Source organism: Ochotona curzoniae, unplaced genomic scaffold (genome assembly GCF_017591425.1).
Source record: "Ochotona curzoniae isolate NIBS_2020 unplaced genomic scaffold, NIBS_Ocur_1.0 scaffold_1037, whole genome shotgun sequence".
Lineage (NCBI taxonomy): Eukaryota > Metazoa > Chordata > Mammalia > Lagomorpha > Ochotonidae > Ochotona > Ochotona curzoniae.
In genome coordinates, this window is record NW_024467083.1 from 19,226,033 (window position 1) to 19,245,730 (window position 19,698).

The 19,698-nt window shown below is 36.7% G+C and overlaps 1 protein-coding gene across 2 annotated transcripts; it reads right to left on the bottom strand.

Annotated features, from left to right (window-relative positions):
- Positions 1 to 2,181: 2,181 nt before the first annotated feature.
- On the bottom strand, positions 2,182 to 18,743 carry LRIF1 (ligand dependent nuclear receptor interacting factor 1). 2 transcript variants are annotated; one of them, XM_040998460.1, is made up of 4 exons: positions 18,460 to 18,743; positions 5,606 to 7,106; positions 4,320 to 4,592; positions 2,182 to 3,586 (listed from the first exon to the last, which is right to left on the bottom strand). In XM_040998460.1, the coding sequence occupies exons 1-4, from the start codon at positions 18,525 to 18,527 to the stop codon at positions 3,146 to 3,148; spliced, it is 2,283 nt and encodes a 760-aa protein (XP_040854394.1). In that variant the 5' UTR covers positions 18,528 to 18,743; the 3' UTR covers positions 2,182 to 3,145. The 2 variants fall into 2 exon arrangements, with proteins under 2 accessions (XP_040854394.1, XP_040854395.1); XM_040998461.1 differs by lacking the exon at positions 5,606 to 7,106 and having other exon boundaries at positions 18,460 to 18,740.
- Positions 18,744 to 19,698: the final 955 nt, after the last annotated feature.

A 19,698-nucleotide genomic window follows, 5' to 3' on the forward strand; every position in this document is an offset into this window, starting at 1 on the left:
ACTACAAAAGAAATTTTTTAAAATAACTTGTATCACAAAAAGTTGTAAAAGCATTGTCCATGGCCCACTGGCTGTCCATCTTGCCAGGCCGTGCACTTACAGATGCCCTTTGTACAACCAGGCCCACAATGCCCCAAGCCTTTTCTCACATTCTAACAGCTGCAGAACTAACAGGGAAGAGTAAAAATCTGAGACAATCTTCCCCATTCATATATGTTCAAGCTTGCCCCTGCCATTTTTTGTCTAAAATGATCATGAGTAGGCCACAGACCACTCCCTCCAATAAGATCAATCACCCTCTAGGTCCAAAGTGCTGAAGAGCAGATCAGGCTAAGTGTGAGAAATAAAATATTCATTGGGTTCAGCTTAGAAGTCCATGGATCTTGAGAACCTCAGGAAACTTTCTAGTTTTCTTCACCTTCTTTTCAGCCTATTTCTGCAGCCTCACGCAGTTTTTCCAGCAATTAACTTTGGCCCCTTTCCTTCTTTTCTTCCAACTTGGATGTCACAGCCTGGTACTTTCAGCCAACCTCTTGAGTCAGGTACTCCAGGTAGCAAACTTTCTAGCAAGCTTCAGACAATTAAACACACACACACACACACACACACACACACACACACACACGAACACCATCACCACCAATAAAACCCCAATTATTTTAGAAGTATTTACAGAAAGAGGTGACAGAGATCTTCTATCTGCTGTTTTACTCCCCAAACAGCTGCAACGGCTGAAGATGGGCTGGTCTGAAACTTGGAGCTTTTTTCAGCCCTCCCATTGCGACTGCAGGTTTGGGACTTGGGCCAGCTTCCAACTGCTTTCCCAGGCACATTAGTAATGAGCTGGATCAGAAGTGAAGCAGCCAGGATACAAAATGCTGCTCAAATGGGATGCTAACACCACAAGCATAATTAACCATGACATAGTGTTAGTCCCAGAAGCCCAAAGCATAAGGGCCACAAGATCCACCACGCACTTTTTCTGCATAGGTAGCAGGATCTCAACAAATACATTGAGGTGGTCCAAGGTGGACTTTCTGCACTTGGTCTTATGGAATAACACCCATCACAGTTTACCAAAAGACACAGCTGGAGGCCTTAAAGCGTTAAAAGCCCCAGAAGGGGGTTGGTGTACATTTACTAAGCCCTAATACAAGAAAACTCCTGTCTATGAGCCCAAAGTGTCAGCCACTCAAATGTCCCTAAAGATGAATGAATAAGCAATGTGTGGTAATTCAGCCCTCCATATTTGTGGATTCTGCACTATAGCTTCTACTAATTAGACAGAAAATAATAATAATAAACAACCGTATTAAACTGAACATGTAGGCTTTTCCCACTGCTGCCAACACAGTAAACAACTACATAACATTTGTATTATATCAGGTATATTGGGAATGAGTCAACATACACAGGATAATGTGTATTGGTTATATACAAACACTATGATATTTTATATTTTGGATCTAAACATCTATAGATTTTGGTATCCTCTGGGGCTCTGGAACCAATCCTTCATGGATACAGACATTTATATATCCATACAATGAAATCTTACTCAGTGGTAGATAATGACACAAACTTTGAAAACATCCACCAAAAAGTTAAGTCAATCACAATGAAGTAATATTTTATGGCTTCACATATATAAAATCGTAACAACAGGCAATCTGACAGAAAAATATGTTAAAAATATTCCAGGGTGGAGATTGTAGAACAGGAAATAATTGTTAAAAAGTATGGAGCTTGTTTTGGGATTGTTGAGTATGTTCTGAAGTGTTCTGAAGTGTATGTTCATTAAGTGTTCATGTTGCATATCATTGCAAAAGGTGCAATTTATTGTATACTGAATTATATCTGAATAAGTGTTATAAAAAAAAACCCAGTCCAGAAACTAATTATTTGTATCTATTTCAAAATCTCCCTTTCAGTATTTTTGAATTATTATTCTTTGTTCTTCTTGCAATACCCAGATTTTGGTTTAAAAAACAACAGAAAACCTCTCCAGAGATGTTAACTACTTGTTTATCTTTTCCTTCTCTTCATTTTTTATCCTAATAATCCCATACCAGTTTCAAAGTTTCCCAAATCAAATAATCAGACAGAAAAATGTCTGCCTCAATTGTACACTTTACAATTGAAAAGGTATTAAATGTAAACACTGTTCAGATTCTTTTTTTCATACTAAAGTGTGTACTTACATCTAAACAGCAATAGTAGTAGCAGCTACTATTAGTTAGGATCACTTTAAGAAAACAATATATCAAACAGCATGAATTCCAATTACATAATAGACTAATTACGTAAAATTATTCTTAAAGTTAACAAAATAAATACTTATCACTATTGAGAAACATGCAAATATTTAAATAATGCTTCTGTAATACATTTTCTTTCATGAAACAGAAGAAAAATAATGGGTAAAGAAATAGAAAAAGTACATGTTCAAAACCAAGGAGAGTTTAGAGTCAATTTTCTCTTTTGGGTTGTAAAATTTCGCTATTTATTGTTGAAGTAATACCTGAGCAATTTAGCAAAATATACAACAAAACTTGCACACATATTTAAACTTGGGGAAATCCAAGTTAAAATACAAAAATATAAAACTTTTCCTTCCAGAAAAAGGTATCTAAGACAAAGGTTCAGATACCCCACGTAGATTATACACAAAACAACCTTTTCTATATTCCTTAAATACAAAGTTATAATCAGATGAACAAATCTCATATTCGGACACACTTTTGGAATGCATACAAAATAACAGTAGTCCCTCCTCAACTGCGGCTTCTGCAGCTTAAGCTACCCTTGGTCATTTATGGTCCAAAAATATTAAACAAAAGCAAGCAATTCACAAGTATAAATTTCATGCTTTACTTACTGTGATGAAAAATTATCCCCTAGTCCAGCATACCAACACTGTATATAGTATTCACCTACTAGTCACGCAGCAGCCACCTCAGCTATCAGACTGACAGTGCTGGGATCACAGTGCTGGTATACAGGGTTCAATACTATATGCAGTTTCAGGCACCCACTGGGGGCCTTGGAACATATTCCCTGTGAATAAGGAGGGACTATTGTATTTTAAACAATAACATAAAAAAAAAAACAGGTATTTCACAGAAGTCTTTAAGTATAGGACACTTTATTTTTGGTGCATCTTCTTACGCATTTCCTCAAGAGCTGCTTCTTTCTCTCTCAATACCTGCTTAAGTCTTCTTATTTTTTCTTCTCGAATGGTTTCTTCTAATTCTGGTGGTGTTGTTGGGAACATATCTTCAGTGTAATTTTTACTAAAGGAATGACCTTGCTCAAAAACTACATTAGAACTCAACACAACTTGCTCCTCCTGTTTCTCACTGGTGCAATGCTCTGTCTCAGCTCTTTTGTCTTCTCTAGTTTTGCTGTGACTTGTGACAATGTCACGCTCCAACACATCTGAAGTAGGTAAAACAGGGCTGAGAAATTGGGAACTGGTGGCATTAGCTCCCCCATTTATGGCTGTGTTTACAGAGTTCTTAGTTTTTCTTCTCTTTGTATAATCCATCTTCTTAGGGGTTTTCAATTTTCTTTTCTTATCAAAATTCTGTTATGTTGAGTAAGATTCCAAAAGAAAGAAAAAAGATGCTATTAATATATGATAACCTCAGATTGAATAGTTTGCAGATAAAAATACTCAGAAGTGAAAGTCAATTCAGTAACATATATTGTAAAAAAGAAATGTTTGGTATAGCATCAGAATGAATACCTTCATTTACATTTTTCTGCTCACGTCAAGATTAGAAGCCATTCTTACCTACCACCAGAGTACAATATCATTAGGGAAAACACCCAAAAAAACACCACTGATTTTTCTTTTTTCATTTGCACAGTGGGTACATATGGAAGATTTTCCCTGGGAAAAGTTTAGACAGGTTGCTCTGAGGTTCAGAGTATTTAATAGTAATGATATATTCATGAGTAGAATGACAGTAAAGTTATAAGGACATTTCTTTCCAGCATTCTTGACCATTAAGAGCTGTCTAAAATGTTTGTATTAACAGTAAAACTGAAATCAGCAACATCAAGTTTATACGTTATACTATATTTGTACTATTTCCTTTAAAGCCTTCAAGGTACAATAATAAATAAAGCGTAGCTATTTTCTAATAGGATTACAACAGAAAAAGTAGATAAATAAAAATGTGGAGATATATTTTACATGCATGCATGTGGTTCTTAGTTCTTTTTAATACACATTCTTTTGTATTCATAAAAAACAAAAATTAATATATACATGTATTTGTAGTACATCCCCAAAACAACTTAAATTTTATTACCTGATTTCTTTCTTCTTCTTTCACCATAAGGCCTGTCTCCTTTAAAGTACTACTGTTCACTGAACTGCTAAAGGAAACAGAACTTTCTCCAGAATCCAAATAATCATCAACTGGAGTGAGACATACTCTTAAATCTTTGGTGATACCAAATATCTTTCTAAATTTAGCATCACTCTTCAGATATGATGCCTTATTACTTCTTCCTTGAGAATCCTTCCTTTCATTTCTTTCTTGAGTATCCTTTTCTAATATCGATGCCATCTCATTCTGGATCTGGAATTAGCAAAAGAAAATAAAAACAAAACTGTTAATTACTCAAGTCATTTTTATCAGGTTAGCAACTAAGTGATTATCTAACATGAGAATACATCACGCTTTAAAATTCTAAATTGTTGGTATCTTGTGTTATTCTGAAACACTAGCAAAACTAGACTTAACGAGAATACAAACTTAAAATATTTCCTTAAAACTACATATTTAGTTTGTTGGACTAGAAAGGTTTCAAGTAGTTAATTCTCACACAACTGAAACAAAAGAAACTGTAGTTTCCTAGAAATATCTCCTACTTTTTATCAATATAGTATCTAATGATCAGATTTACAATCTCACATCTCTATATTTCAATGAATTCTATTAACTGGAGAAATGTTGGGCACAAATATTTCATTAACACATGAATCACATCAGAACAGAAATGAAATTATATGGGTATACTGGGTAATTGGATGAGGAGTCAGAAAGGACTAAAGAAAGAAAGAAAAAAACAAACAAACAAAAAAAACAAAAAAACACTACACCAGTCCCAAATTCTGATAAAACCCTATTTCAACAGATGTCTGCCAGGTACTAAGTAGTCATGTTTCACCCTTTCAGTACATCTAAGAAGTTTATGAAGTACTTCCTTACCATCACCACACGCAAAAAAAACTCCTCTATATGCATATTCATATCCTCCTAAAAGTGGACTTTTAAATGCAAAATTTTCAGTAAAGTTAGTGTTCACATTACCCTTTTCCCAACTCTTCTAAAACTGTTGCTGTGATTTTGTTTGTTTGTTTACAAGATTTGGCATGCCAAATGATTCAACAGAAAGATACGCTTGGATTCTCCCAACTGTTTCTTCCCAAATATTTACTCTGATAAAAAAAAAAGCTTTGACTTAAGACTTAAGTACATGTGCAAAAAGATGAGCAGCAGCAGAAGCATCATAGATAATCCTAAGAATTAAGAAACAAATATTTTCTACAGAGATATAGGAAAAGAATATCCTGACATGGGAATATTACCTTTAGTTCTTGGTCTCTGAAAACACACTGTTGTGAAGTAACACTTGTTGCATCAACAGAGGAACTTATTTTCTCTATGCTCTGGATGGTATTTTCTTTTCTGGGGGCATTTTGTCCTGTACTAAATCCATGTGCAAAGACTGGCTCTGTAAATACAGTCTTACTCTGATTAAGGTAGTTATTGGATTGATTCATACTACATGACTCTGTGGTAGATAGAGATGGTTTCTCCACATTTTTATTCTTCTCTGCCATTATATTGACCATAGGAGCAAGGTTGCTATTTGAAAGTGATTTTGTCTCCATCTGGCAAGATTTACTTTTAGCCAAAACGATATTTACAACCTCTCTGGATATTTCTGTGACTGTACTTGAATTCACTAACTGTGATGCATCTTTTCTTAGTGGAGTATCAGTAGAAACAGAATTCTGTTGGTCACTTTGTGATAGCAGAACATCTGCACCCTTTTTAGCCAACAGATACACCTTCCCATTAAACATGACCAAAGCATTATCTTTAATAGGCACACTTATGGACTGTGGTGCACTAGAATTGGTGACTTTCAATGGTGGCAAATTTATGGTATCACACAAATTTTTCCTATCTACAAAAGTTTTTAAAATCTTTGAAGCCACATTATTTGAAGATTTAACAGGAATAAGAGCTGAAGTAGAAGGCTGTATATTTTCTTGAAAAATGAATTTCACTGGAGCAGGTTGAGAAAGCTGACCACTTTTTAACTGTGTCTCTGTTGTAACAGTTGTTGGAATTGGTGTAGTATTTAGCATTGCTGGCTTTGCTATTTCTTTAACAGGTTTTGGGTAAATATTCTGGAAATTTTTGGTAACTACATTCTTCACTGTATTGACAGGAGACACGTAGATAACAGTTGGCATTTGGGAGGTCTCCACTGCTCCTGAGGTACTTGCGGTCGCAGTTCCAAGTATCTTTTGCTGAACTGAAGGAGGCAATGATGATGCTGGTACAGATTTCACTTCAGCATGGGCTGGAATCTGTAAATGATGCCCAGAAGGCAAAACTGAAGGTTTCATTGGAAGACTCTGACTATTGACTACAACGTAAGATGAATCATTTTGGGTTGAGGAAGGAGGAACAGCAAAGGTTTGCATGTTGAGTCCATCCATTTTTACAGCACGACTCTTAACAGTAGAGGCTGAAGTAGTAAAATTTTCAGTTCCCACATTACCAACTCTACCTTTTTCTGCCGTGTCTACTGTTCTTGGAAGAAGATAGTTTGAAGAACTGGCTGGCTGGAAAATGGACAATGGAACTGATGTACTTTTGGAAGAGCTGGAAATCTGGGTCTGAAAAGTAACTTGAACTGGGTTTCCTGTGTTCCCTTTTAAAGCATCAGACATGACTGAAGATTGAACTAGTGGTACAGTATTTCCAGAAGAATTAGGAATTGGAAGCAATTGCAGAAGATTTTTTCCATCCAAGCCAATCGTCTGAACTACTTGGTACACGCAGCCTGAAACACTTAAAAGAAGATTATGGGTAAATAAATACAACATACCACATGGTATATACATTTTATTTAAAAACAGGTACTTGCAAATGTTTTAAAATATAAAATTATAGAAGTATATATTCTCCATTTTAAGTTTGCCAAGTGAAACAAAAATTTTAAAGTTGTAGACAAAATAAAAGACACAGGTATAGTTTGCTTTGATTTAGACATTCTTACATCATTGGGTAATAATTAAGAACATTTATCTAGGAGAACAAGGTTTGGTGTTCTACTGCATAGCAAGTAATCATCACAGTTAACATGTTTTGCATAATTCAGAATAGCCAGGAGAGAATTTTTAATGCTTTGACCAAAAAAAAAAAAGACAAATGTTTGAGGTGTTAGATTTGTTAATTGCTCTAAGTATCATTACATAATGCATATGTGAAACATCACAATGTACTTCCTTAATGCTTGTGTATGTCAACTTAAAAATAAAAGTAAATAATACTATATATTTCTAAAATTTATAGACAGATAAGGTTTTAATCTTGTGCAAAACGTTACTAGAATAGACTCGCTTTAAACTACAAATATTCTCATGTTCCCTTGTCCTCTTCCTTTAATCAGGATTCTCGTAATACATGTACTAAAGTCATTGTTTCACTCTTTTTTACTCCAAACCCATTCTTTCCTGACAAAAATTTACAAGTTTTACTGTCAAGCTTTTTTTTTTCCTTTTTTTTTTAAAGCTATCTTACAGTGACACTTAAGACTTTGCCTTTTTTTTAAATTTATTATAGACTTAACTGAGTTATTCATGAAAGAATCATTTTCTTCTTTGATTAATGTTTCGGCACATCTAAAGTTTGGTACAGCAATTACTCACATGAGCTTATTATCATCTACATATTTATAGATGGCATTTTTACCTCAACACTTTTCAATAAAATCGGAGAAGACTGGACATCAATGGTGAGAGCTGGGGTGGTCCAAAGCCAGGAATTTCCCATATGGACATGGGCACAGGGTTCCAAGGAGTTGGGGCCATGGCACTGGCCATAGAAAATCTTTTTTTTTTTTTTAATAATATAGCCATTATTTGGTAACAAGGCTGAATGAGTTTAAAAAATTCAGTAACAGGGCCTGGCGCGGTGGCACAGTGGTTAAGGTCCTCGCCTAGCACGCCAGGGATCTCATATGGGCGCCAGTTCTATCCCAGCAGCCCCGCTTCCCATCCAGCTCCCTGCCTGTGGCCCGGGAAAGCAGTCCAGGACAGCCCAAAGCTTTTGGACCCTGCACCCACGTGGGAGACCCGGAAGAGGCTCCTGGCTTCGGACCAGCTTAGCATTGGCCATTGCGCTCACTTGGGGAGTGAATCATCGGACGGAAGATCTTTCTCTCTGTCTCTCCTCTCTGTATATCTGCCTTTCCAATGAAAAAATAATAAAAATAAATCTTTAAAAAAAAAAATTCAGTAACAGAGTCACACTCTTTATCTTGGCACAGAAAATAAGCTAAGAATGGTTTTAAACTTAAAACAGTTGAAAAATTAAAATAATAATTTCAGGAAATCCAATTTTCAGTATTTATAAAGTTTTGTTAGCAAATAGTTTTTCTACATGGCTTTTTTTAATGCCACAATGCTAGAGTGGAATAGCTGCAGAGAGATCATACAGATCATAAAGCCTAAAATTTTTGTTTTTTGGACTTATATAGATAATGTTTGCTGGCTCTTCATATAGCAATCTGCAATGTCTAATTTTATTCCCAAGGATTTCTATATATAACAGCCTCATTCTTCTTTACCAATTTACCACATCTGAACCAGCTTTCAAATGTTAACTCCCAAAGCTTAGACAGAACTCGTATTAACATGCTGCTCCCTAAATGATTTCTTTAACATGTATGACTTTAGTTGAATTGTCACTTGCAAATGAATGATTGCAATACTTCTATCTACAACTTCTTTGAGATTCAGATTTGTTTATTCAATTTCCCCTCTGATGTTTTCATTCAGAATCAAAGATTTCTAGTATTCAACCATGTGCCAGAATATATCTTCCCAGGCTAACATCCCAATTCCTCCTCCTCCAATGTCCGCCAACCCCTTTGGAAATGACATCTCACCTATCCTAGGTGTCTAAACTAGAACAGGTAAAACTTGCTTTCTTGTGCCCTATATCTAGCCCATCAAAAAAAAAAATCACAATAACATTAATATTACCTATCAAATTTCTCTTGAGCTGTTCAAATCTTTCTAAGTCAATTATCACCATTCTAATTCGTATCATCTCTTGCTTTAAACAATGTAATAGCTTCAGAACTAATGTGCCTTCTTTAACATCCTTTCCCTTTCAAGTTCATTCAGCAAAGTAAAAATCATCTTTCTCTGTTTAAAACATTTTGGTAGCTTCCCATTTTCATCATAGAAGTAGAAAGAAAACCATTGCTTTTGATGCAATAATAGACAAAAGAAAAAAGAGCTGGGTGAAAAATGGATAATTTTGTTAAAAGTTTCAGAGAGCCCAAGTGGGATGAGAATTAAAGAGGAAGAGAAAGAATGATAGGTAGCTAGAAAAAAAAGTCAAAGAAGGGTCTTTTCTTTCTAATCCCATTATTTTAAAAATATGTATTTATTATTTTTAAAGATTTATTTATTGGAAAGTCAGATTTATAGAGAGAAGGGGAAACAGGCTGAAAGATATTCCATCTACTATTTCACTCCCCAAGTGGCTTCATTGGCTAGAGCTGAGCCAATCTGAACCCAGTAGCCAGGATCTTCAGGGTCTCCCATGAGGGTGGCAGGGTTCCAAGGAATTGGGGCCCTCTCTGACTGCTTTCCCAGGTCACAAGCAGGGAGCTGGATGAGAAGTGGAGCATCCAGGACATGAAATGGTGCCCATAAGGGATTTCAGCACATGCAAGGTGAGGATTTAGCCACTAGGCTATCATGCCAGGCCAAAGCATTAATTTTTACTTTAAGAATTAGAGAGGAAGCTCTTTCATTTGCTGGTTTTCTCCCCAAATGGCCATCATAGTCAGAGCTGGAATGGTCCCAAACTGGGAGTTTGGAATTTTCTATGGATCTCCCATGCAGATGCAAGGGCCCAAGGCCTTGGGAAATCTTCTGTTGCTTTTTCAGGCCACCAGCAGGGAGCAGAAGTGCATTTGCCACGTCATGAACTGGAGCCCATACATTATCCTCGCATCACAGGCCATGCCACCATGCCAGCCTAACATTTTTTAAGGTTAGGTGAATCAGAGAGTATGTAAATGTTTAGGTGAGACAGTTGAAAAGAAAGATTAATAATAAATGAGAAAAGAAGCACAATCAATAGAAAATATGCAGGAAATGAAAACACAGAAGACAGGTGAAGGAACTGAAATTCTTTCACTAGAATTGAAGAAAAGTTAGATATGCTTCCAGGCAAGACTATAGCTTTGACGACAGAAAATTCTAATTATGCTCTGGTGGGTTTTATTTATGAAAAAGAACATCATCTACTAGAGGAAATAAAAACTGTTGATTTTAATATTGTTAATTTTAACATTAACATAGAACAAGTAATCTCAGAAAATATTAGCATTGCCAGGTAGTACCGATGGACCAGAGACAGGGCTCCATTATGAATTTATAGTGGTACCAATGTATTTTTGTGAAACTTTCCTTCTCTCACCAGGCATAGCAAAACAAAGTATTATCACTGAGTTCATGAAGGAATCAGATGGCTTCAGAAGGGCATAGCAAAAATCAAAGAGGAAAAAACAATTTGAAGTATTGGTAAAAGTTATCAACATGAGGAAACATGGGTCTAAAGTAGGAGAAAAAAAAAAGAACAAAAGGCTAAAGTAGAGAGAAAATAAATGAATCATTGGGCTGGAAGATCAGATGAAATTACAGAACAGTCAGTGGTCTAAGCCTCTGGCCTAGCATTTAAGACACAAGTTGTCACACCTGTATGCAATCTCAATTACAGCCTCCCCATAATGGGTACCCTGTGATGGAAGCACAGGTGACAGTTCAGCAGTTGGGTCCCTGCCACCCACACAGGAGTCCCAACAAGTTCCTTGTTCTGGGTTTGTCCTAGCCAGACTGTGGTCATTGCAGGCATGTGGATTTCAATAAATGGGAGTCCATCATTGCTTCTCTGATTCTCTTTGTATCAAATAAATTAAACTGAAAAAGCATGTGTTGTGCTAGAGAATCAGTACTTTCACAAATATATCAATTTCATCTCCTCACTAAGACTAGGTAAGTGGATGGCTGTGGACTAACTAGAGAATAAGATCAATGGAGAAAAAGATCTTTATACTGAAAGGCCAGGTGACAGAGAGATTATCTATATAAACGTTGAAGTTATGTAACATTGAGCTAGGTGCCAAAATCAGGAATAGGAAGTTGGCAAATGATGTCAACAAATCAGAATTAAGAACTGATATTCCACAAAACTGACTTGATGTCCACCATCCTTTGAGTTCATTTTTTTTTTCCTATTCTTCCCTTAAAACTCCATTCTCAAAGATTACCAAATACATCCTCAAATTTAGTCTATTTTGTCTTCATTCTTCACATGCTCTCTGCTACAACTGACACTGCTAACTAATGGATCCTCCATCCTGAAAACCACTTCCCTTTCATAATCTCTACTGTGTACAATCTCACGCCTTTGACTTTCAAGAAACTATTGTCTGGAGGGCAGACACGCAGAGAGATAGAAAGAGAAAGAAATTGAGTGAGAATATGAACAAGTCATACCCTCAATATGCTTGTTCTCTCCCCAAATGCATGCAACAGCAGAGGCTGGAGCATTGTATTTAGTATTTAGGTGTCCCACACACTGACCAGGACCCACTCCTGATGACCTACAGTATGTATTTAGTAGAAATTAAGAGCCAGAAACTGAATCAAAGCACTTCTATATGGTCATCTTAACCTCCACACCAGACACCTTCCCCATCTTTTGCCTTTCTTAATGCTTCTTTCTTATTCATTTTATGACTATGATTATTCCCTCTAATACAATTCATGACCTACTTTTCATCCTTTCAGACAGTTATCCTTAGGGAGTATAAAATTAGCATGGCTTCAACTGTTATCCTCAGCTATCTTCTTCACAATAATGATGATTATAATTTATCCTTTTATTTAATAGGTTGCAGCACCTTCTAATGCTAACTTCATTTTCATATTTGATATCTTACCAATCACTTTCATTTTAACACTATCATTTTAACCTCAATAAATTAATCTCTAATAAAAATTACCCCCTCTATTCTACATTCCCACCGGGTTATATGGGTTTTATGCCATCTACTCATCTCCAACTTATTATTTTTTAAAAACAACTTTAGGTTCATGACAACACCTTGTATTACATGCACTTACAAAAAGTAAACACTGAATAAATCAGCAAGTCTATAAAATTTCTTTTCAACAGATCTTACCTATCCTTTTTACAACCATGACTTTCACCATGTAGCTTAACCTTTATCACCTATATCTACAACTCATCATCCACATCCTATATTTTATCTGATGTATAAAACAGTGTTTCTGATTGTAGCTACTATTCACTAGTAAGTATCTCCAGAAGGTTTTCATCCTGCTGCCTCCTTGCCAAAAGTTATTTTTCATCACTGCCAATGCAGTTTGAAGTGAAAATTATCTACAGTAGCTAGGTGTTTGGTAAAGCATTGGGATACCGCTTGGGATGCCTGTATCCTATGTCACAATGCCTGGGTTCAACTTCCAGCTCTGCTTCCAACTCCACTTTCTTCTGACCTGTACCACAACAGGCAGCACACGATGATGGCTTTAGAACTTGGCCCTGACATACATGCAAAACCCCCAGCCATCCAGGCAAGACTCCCTAAGTTTGACTTCCATTTCATGGCTTCTACTTGGCCCAGCCACAGCTACTGTGGACATTGTGGAAAATGAACACGTGGATAGACGACCTCTCTGCCATTCAAACAAATAAGGATTAAAAACAAAAAAGAAAGAAATTAATCTACAATTTAGCTCAGTTCCCTTTGTTATTCTGGAATTATAACACATACATAATTTACTCAAAGTTTTTTCTAAGTTCTTCTCTTCAACAACATAAAATAATGCTCAATTTCATCTCCTCTACAAAACACTTTTTACTGAAACTCACACTAATATCTTCCAACTTGAAATCCCTAAAGCAATCCCACTGGTATAACTACTGTTGGGAGTTGTACTTAATGATTTCTTCATTGCCTTTGATCTATTAACTTTTAAAAAGCAGTTTTCTAGTAAAGTGAAAGTTCTTAGAGTGAAAAACTGTATCATTTATTTTGCAATTGTTCCAACAGAAAAAAGAGTGGGCCTTCGAAAATCTTAATATAGAAAACAATGTATAATTCTTTCCTATTGCCATTTCAAGTGAACCATGTCAATGTTTCTTATTGTTTAAATGTGTATACTTCATTTTCCAGAAATATCAACGTTACACATTGAAAGGATCAAAGGAAGAGAATCCGTGTCTTTGTAATTATTTAAGTGGAAGTGATTATGTTTATATTCACATGGTATTTGAACAAATTACAGACTTCTGATATTTAACAAACATTTGATAGCCTCTATATTTCTGTTCTTCAAAAAAATCCTTGCAAATATTATACAATTTGCAAATATAGTCATTGCATTTTCTTCCCTCTTTATTTCTCTTTTGAAAAGGAAAGAAAACATAGCTTCTCCCATGCCAAAAGATCCACATAATCTACCAGAAATCAAATTCCTTAATGGTAAGCTAATCTGTTCATATTTATAGCCTCTGTATTTTATATAGTGACTGGACATTACAGCAATAATATTAATTCAACTCAATTCTATACATAATAATAAAAATTATCCATGGCTTCCTAGCAGTAAAAAGAAAGTTCTAAAAATTAAACTGAGATACAAATGTTAATAATAGTGGTTGGTATTAAATGTATACTTAATCAAATACTATTTTTTTTCAGATCCACTTTAGAAAATAACTAATTAAAAGTCTACAAAGATTCTATTTTTTAAAAAAACTATTCTGTTTATTATCAGCCTAAAACTAAACCATATACTGCAACCTATGCTTTGGTTTGGTCACATAAAAAGAATTACGAGCATGCTCATTACTTTAAACCAACTGATTCTTGAGCAGAGAAACTATGCTAGAAAAATTAACACAATCTAAGATTTCAAAAGAGAAAAGCATAAAGACTGCAAGCTTTCTAGAAAAATAATACCATTTTAAGATTTTAACAGAATCCTATGATTTAACATTCTATACACACATTTTAAGTACATAATACATATAACAACATAAATCTTATATAACAGTTGTCATTACCTCACCAACTAGAATGTTAAATAACTGTGCAACAAGGTGAATATTGCCAATTCCATTTTATCGCTGATAAAACGAAGGCTTAGAAATATTAAATGATTTATTCATAAGTTCCTCTTGAGTAATCTTACCCACTTTTTGTGTTTATTTTAGGATAGCTTCATGAAAACAGAGCTCAAATAATTCAAATGGACAAGTTAAGAGACTTCAGTTAGCCTAAATCTGTCTCATCTCTCTTGCACTCTTAAAAACCACAAAAGTACAAATAAAATTTACACTGCATACAAACAAATGCACACCAAACTTACAGCAACTTCCTAACCAAACCAAGCCATATGCTGAGGATACACATTTTAGCTTTGAAAACAAAGGGCTAAAAAGGGATTTAAGAAAAAAAAACCACCACTTACAGTACATCCTAATAACTGTTACTGTGGAATGTATCATCAAGACTTCTATTGTAAATACCTCTAAATTAATGCCTCCAAAGCCTCTATTCCAGCTTTCATCCCACATAAGTTTCAGATTCAAATATGTGATTTGTCCTTTGTATCAACTTATTTACCAACACCTCCTCTCCCAGAAATCTGGCATCATAATTGATTCTCCTTTCTTTCTGCCCATTCACTAGCAAGGTCTACCTCTTTTCCCTTCTATATTTCTTTGAATACAACCACCACATCTGCTACTTCAGGCTCTCACAATCTCTGAAAAGCCATCTGATGCAGAAACCTTGAGTGTATTTCTCATCTACAAATCCACAGTACCATCAGTTATTCAAAATATACAACTGACCATGTCAGTCTTTTTCTTAAAAATCCTCTTGAGGTTGATTCTGTGGTACAGAAAGTCAAGTCTTTACCTGCATCCTATGTGAGTGCCAGTTTGAGTCCCATTGGCTTCATTTCTCATCCAGCTCTTTGCTAAATCACCTGGGAAAGCACTGGATTATGGTGCAATTGCTTGTGCTCCTGCACCTATGTGGGGAACCCAGAGAAGGTCTCAACTTCAGAAAGCCCTGCTCCTGTTTTTTTTTTTTTTTTGTGGCCATTTGGAGAGAGAACCAGCAGATGAAAGATCTCTCTCTGTTTTTCTCCCTTGCTATTAATTCTGCCTTTAAAATTTTAAAAAACAAAAACAAACAAAACCCACCAATAAGATAAATGACAAAATAAAAATCCTCTCAACAAACTCCAATAGAAGAAACTTAATTGTCTTAGCAAGGTGAACTAAATCCTTTAGTGCATTTTACCTAACATGTCTGTAGTACAGAAGCAAGTAATAAACACAAACTAGTAATAAACTGTACTGATGCTTTATTTACCAATTCCCTCTGCCTGACATATATCCTTCACTCATCTTTACCTGGATAACATATTTCTCAACATAGCTCTTCCCAAAACCTTTACTATAAATCCCATCTTCCAAGCCCTCAGAACATCTTGTGGCATGTTATCATAAATGAAAACATCCCTCTCCACTACAAGGATTTTATCTTTTAAAATATTTATTTACTTATTTGAATACCACAGAAAGAATACGAGACACAGACCTTCCAACCACTAGATCACTCCCCAAAAGGCCTCAACAACTAAGTCTAAGCCAGGCCAAAACAAATAACCAGAAACTCCATCCTGGTCTCCCCATGAATGGCAAAGGACCGACTGTCTACCTGCTGCCGCCTTCCCAGAATGGTTAGCAGGAAGCAGAATTAGAATCAGAGAAGGGACTCAAACTGCAATCCAATATGAGATGCTAAAACACACAGCAGCTTAACGCCATCCAACATGACAACATTTCTCACTGGAAAATCACAAATCCCATTCTTTCTTTATTATTAAATATCTAAGTTTAACACAATTTATCAAGTACACAGAAAGTATTCAAGCCTTAACAAAGGAAATGCAACTATCACAAATATCCTCTATTTGTTCTGTTGAAAATTAAATTTGAGTTTCACATTTTATAACGTCATAAATTAGATACTTCAAATAATGACCATTCAGTATCATATTTCAAAAGCAATTTTTAAGAAAGGGAGCAATTGAAAAAAAATTCAAAATCTATGGAAAATTAGAAAACCTCATAGTCACTTTCAATTATGAAAAAAATAAATTATGCAGTACCACAAAAACTAATTTTTAAAAAAGAAAACAAAGCTCTTCCAATAAGTAGAGGAGCTGACATTAATCATTCTATTCACCAAATTAAATTATATTACGGTGATGACATCAGATTGTTATCTACAAAACTAAAGAGGATCAAATATACAATCAACAATGAAAGTGTTGAACCCTTCCAAAAAAAGGTATAATCCAAATACGTAAAACCTCAGTGACTTAAAGAAACACAGGAACTTAAAGATACAGACAACAATGCATGAATCAACAAATTAAAGGTCATGAAAACAATACATGAACAAATGAGTTAATGAACTTCAAAGGACTTCTGAATGCAACCAAAACATAATTCAATTAGTCACGTTTGAAGTATTCCCAAATAATCAGAAGGACTAGCAACTGGCTAAATGAGGCCAGGTGCCCATAAATACCTTTGATAACAGAGCATCGTATTTATGATGGTGGAAAACAACACAATTCGAAAACTAATGGCCCGTAAACCACACTAAGTCACATGTCACCAACTATTCAGATACTAAGCAGGTAAGAAAAATTTTTTTAAATTCTCAAACAAAAATTCTACTTCTACATTTTCATACAGCGAGTTATCCTGGCTTCTTCCTCCAAAATTTCATCAGAATGCAAACGCAAACAAACACAAAATCTGGCTTTTTTTCATTATAGTCAATGGTGCGTTCTTGTCCATTCATCAATAATGTTTCAGCACGTTGCTATTTATGTTCATTTCCTTTTATAATACTGCACTTGCTTTTTAAGAATTGTCAATTACTTTTTTTTAAACATACAAACAAGTTTTCTTCTACTGGTAAATAAAGTCCTCTTGGGTTAAACTTCACAAGGAACAAAAATTGTACACTCAGAATGTCTACACAAGCAATGAAATAATCCTTTTCTATACCAAGTGCATTACATATATGCATTTCTTTGAATGCCTACAATATCGCTAGATGCTACTATTTAGACCGAAATTTTTTTCCCCTTACAAATATCTGATAAAAACAGGATCGGCCCTCGGAAGCGGTTTTCTAGAATTTCCACATTCCATTCATTTTCCTTCTGTGGACTACTAACGTTTTTTCAACATCATGTACAAAAATATCCACTAACTACGAAGAATACAAAATATTCTGCTTTGGCTGACATTGTGTTTCACCTTGAATCATACAAGCTTTTAGGAAAACTCTCAACGCACTGATAACCGGTTTTCTACATTTACAAGAAAAGTAGTCTTTCTACCTGACACTGGAATCAAGCAAGTGTTTATAGCAAAACACAAGTTCCTCTGCAGTCCTTGGCAGTTCTAACTTTACACAGTAACGTATGTTTTTACTCTTCTCTCTTCCACGGAAGGCTATTAGAAATCTTAAAAGAGTCAATCCCTTTATCCTAGAATGCTTCTCTTCAACTGTACGTCTTTTCTCACTAGCTCTATCAAAAACGTGATTATTTTCTTGGAAGATGCAGTACCTCCAGGGCTATAACTTGACAATGCGCGCCGATTCCTGGGTATGTTTTTTGCCTGTGTGGGAGAATCTTCCAGAAGGCTTTGGTCATTAAAAAAAAAAAAAAAAAAAAAAAAAAAAGAGGGGGGTGAGGGGAAAGCGTCGGCCATGTTGGTTTTTCTCTTCCGTGGAGATCTACTCAATCGGCCTATGAAACTTGAGACGCTTAGAGTCCGCAGCTGCGTCAGCCTCGGAGCAGGTTTCGCGTCTGTGAGAAGGGCGCGCTCTCGGGGCTCTAAGTGCCGGGAGACGGGCTGAGTGGCGCACCCTGGAGGTTCGGGCTCCTCTCGAGAGCCGGGGCTCCAGCAGGCGGGGTCCGCCTCCTGCGGAGAGACCCCCGCTCGGGTGCGGGAAGGGGCTGGGCGGTTCGGAGCCGGTACTTACCAGTGCGAGGCGTTGCCTGAATTCTCCTCTGTGGGTTTCAGGACGACCCTCTGTAGATGATTGCTCATTTTAGAAGAGAAGTTAGGGAACCACGCACATCCAAGAAAAAAGGGGAGAGTAAGGGCCGAGGCGGCTCTCGAAAGGAGGAGAACCACGGCGAGAGAACGTTGCGCTCAAGTTGCCGAGGAGGAACCCAGCGGGTTCGACGTGGAGCCGTGAGCGCCGAAAAGGAGCTCCGCGGTCCCCGGGGGCCGTGACTGCGATCCCGAGCCGGCCGCGGCGGGCGCCAGAGGCGGGTCCTCTAACGGCGCCGCCCCCCGGGAGGCCGACGAGGCCGCGTCCCACACGGCGCGCGCCCAGCTCTGCCGGCCCCGCCCACCCGGCCGCCAGCTCCGAACTGGCTCGGCGGAGCGGCTTCCGGCGGCGTCACGTCCGCTGGCGAAGGGACTGGCTGGCCGCAGCTCCGCCCTTTGTGACGCGATCCAATTGCTGGTGAGGTTTGTTCCTTCTCCTTCCGGATCAAGGAACGAATCGTGAAAGAAAGTTCTCAGGACTTCTACCGAAATGAAATGTTTCCGGGGTCAGCAGTAAATTCTCTGCCTTTGTGCCCGGGACCTGACCTGAGGCTCCCAGCGGCGAGCGTCACGCGCCAGTGACGACAGGAGCTCCACACGCCTGAGGCAGTGTATTCTAAATCGCTGCTTGAAGATATGCAAATCCTCGCCACTTTCTTCCTTTTATCTCAACAATCCTTGAGTAAACATTTATTTTGCTGTTTTCCGTACTTTATAAGGATGTATAGATAAAACCTTTTGAGAAGATTCCTACAGTTAAACCATCGAGAATTGGCTGCAGTATGTTGAAGGGGTGAAATCCTACTTAAACCTTACCTGGAAAATGGATATGAAGAAGTGGTTTTGAAGATTCAGTTCTATACGATATAGGCAGTTTCAGTGTAAATTGGCTCACGCTTTTCAAATTTTAGGTTGCTGACACAACGTAGCTAATTTAAAGGTTTCTGAGTCCTTAAAAAAATACGCGTTACTCACTACCCCATCTCTTTAATACGTTAATACTAATTAACGACTGTCATGTCCGAATACGATGGCAGGAAGAGACACTTCTAATTTGTTCTCTCCCTTCGTTAACGTTTACTGCCAACTGTACAAAATCCCACATCTATGACTTTTGTTTATCTTCCTAGTCAAATATCTCCCACACTAAAGAAGGAGCTGAGTG

Coding starts and splice junctions, on each gene's coding strand:
- LRIF1 (XM_040998460.1), bottom strand. CDS start 18,527: ATGAGCAATCATCTACAGAGGGTCGTCCTGAAACCCACAGAGGAGAAT. Junction 4,593..5,605: donor TCAGAGACCAAGAACTAAAG/GTAATATTCCCA, acceptor TGCTAATTCCAG/ATCCAGAATGAGATGGCATC. Junction 3,587..4,319: donor AAGAAGAAGAAAGAAATCAG/GTAATAAAATTT, acceptor TCAACATAACAG/AATTTTGATAAGAAAAGAAA.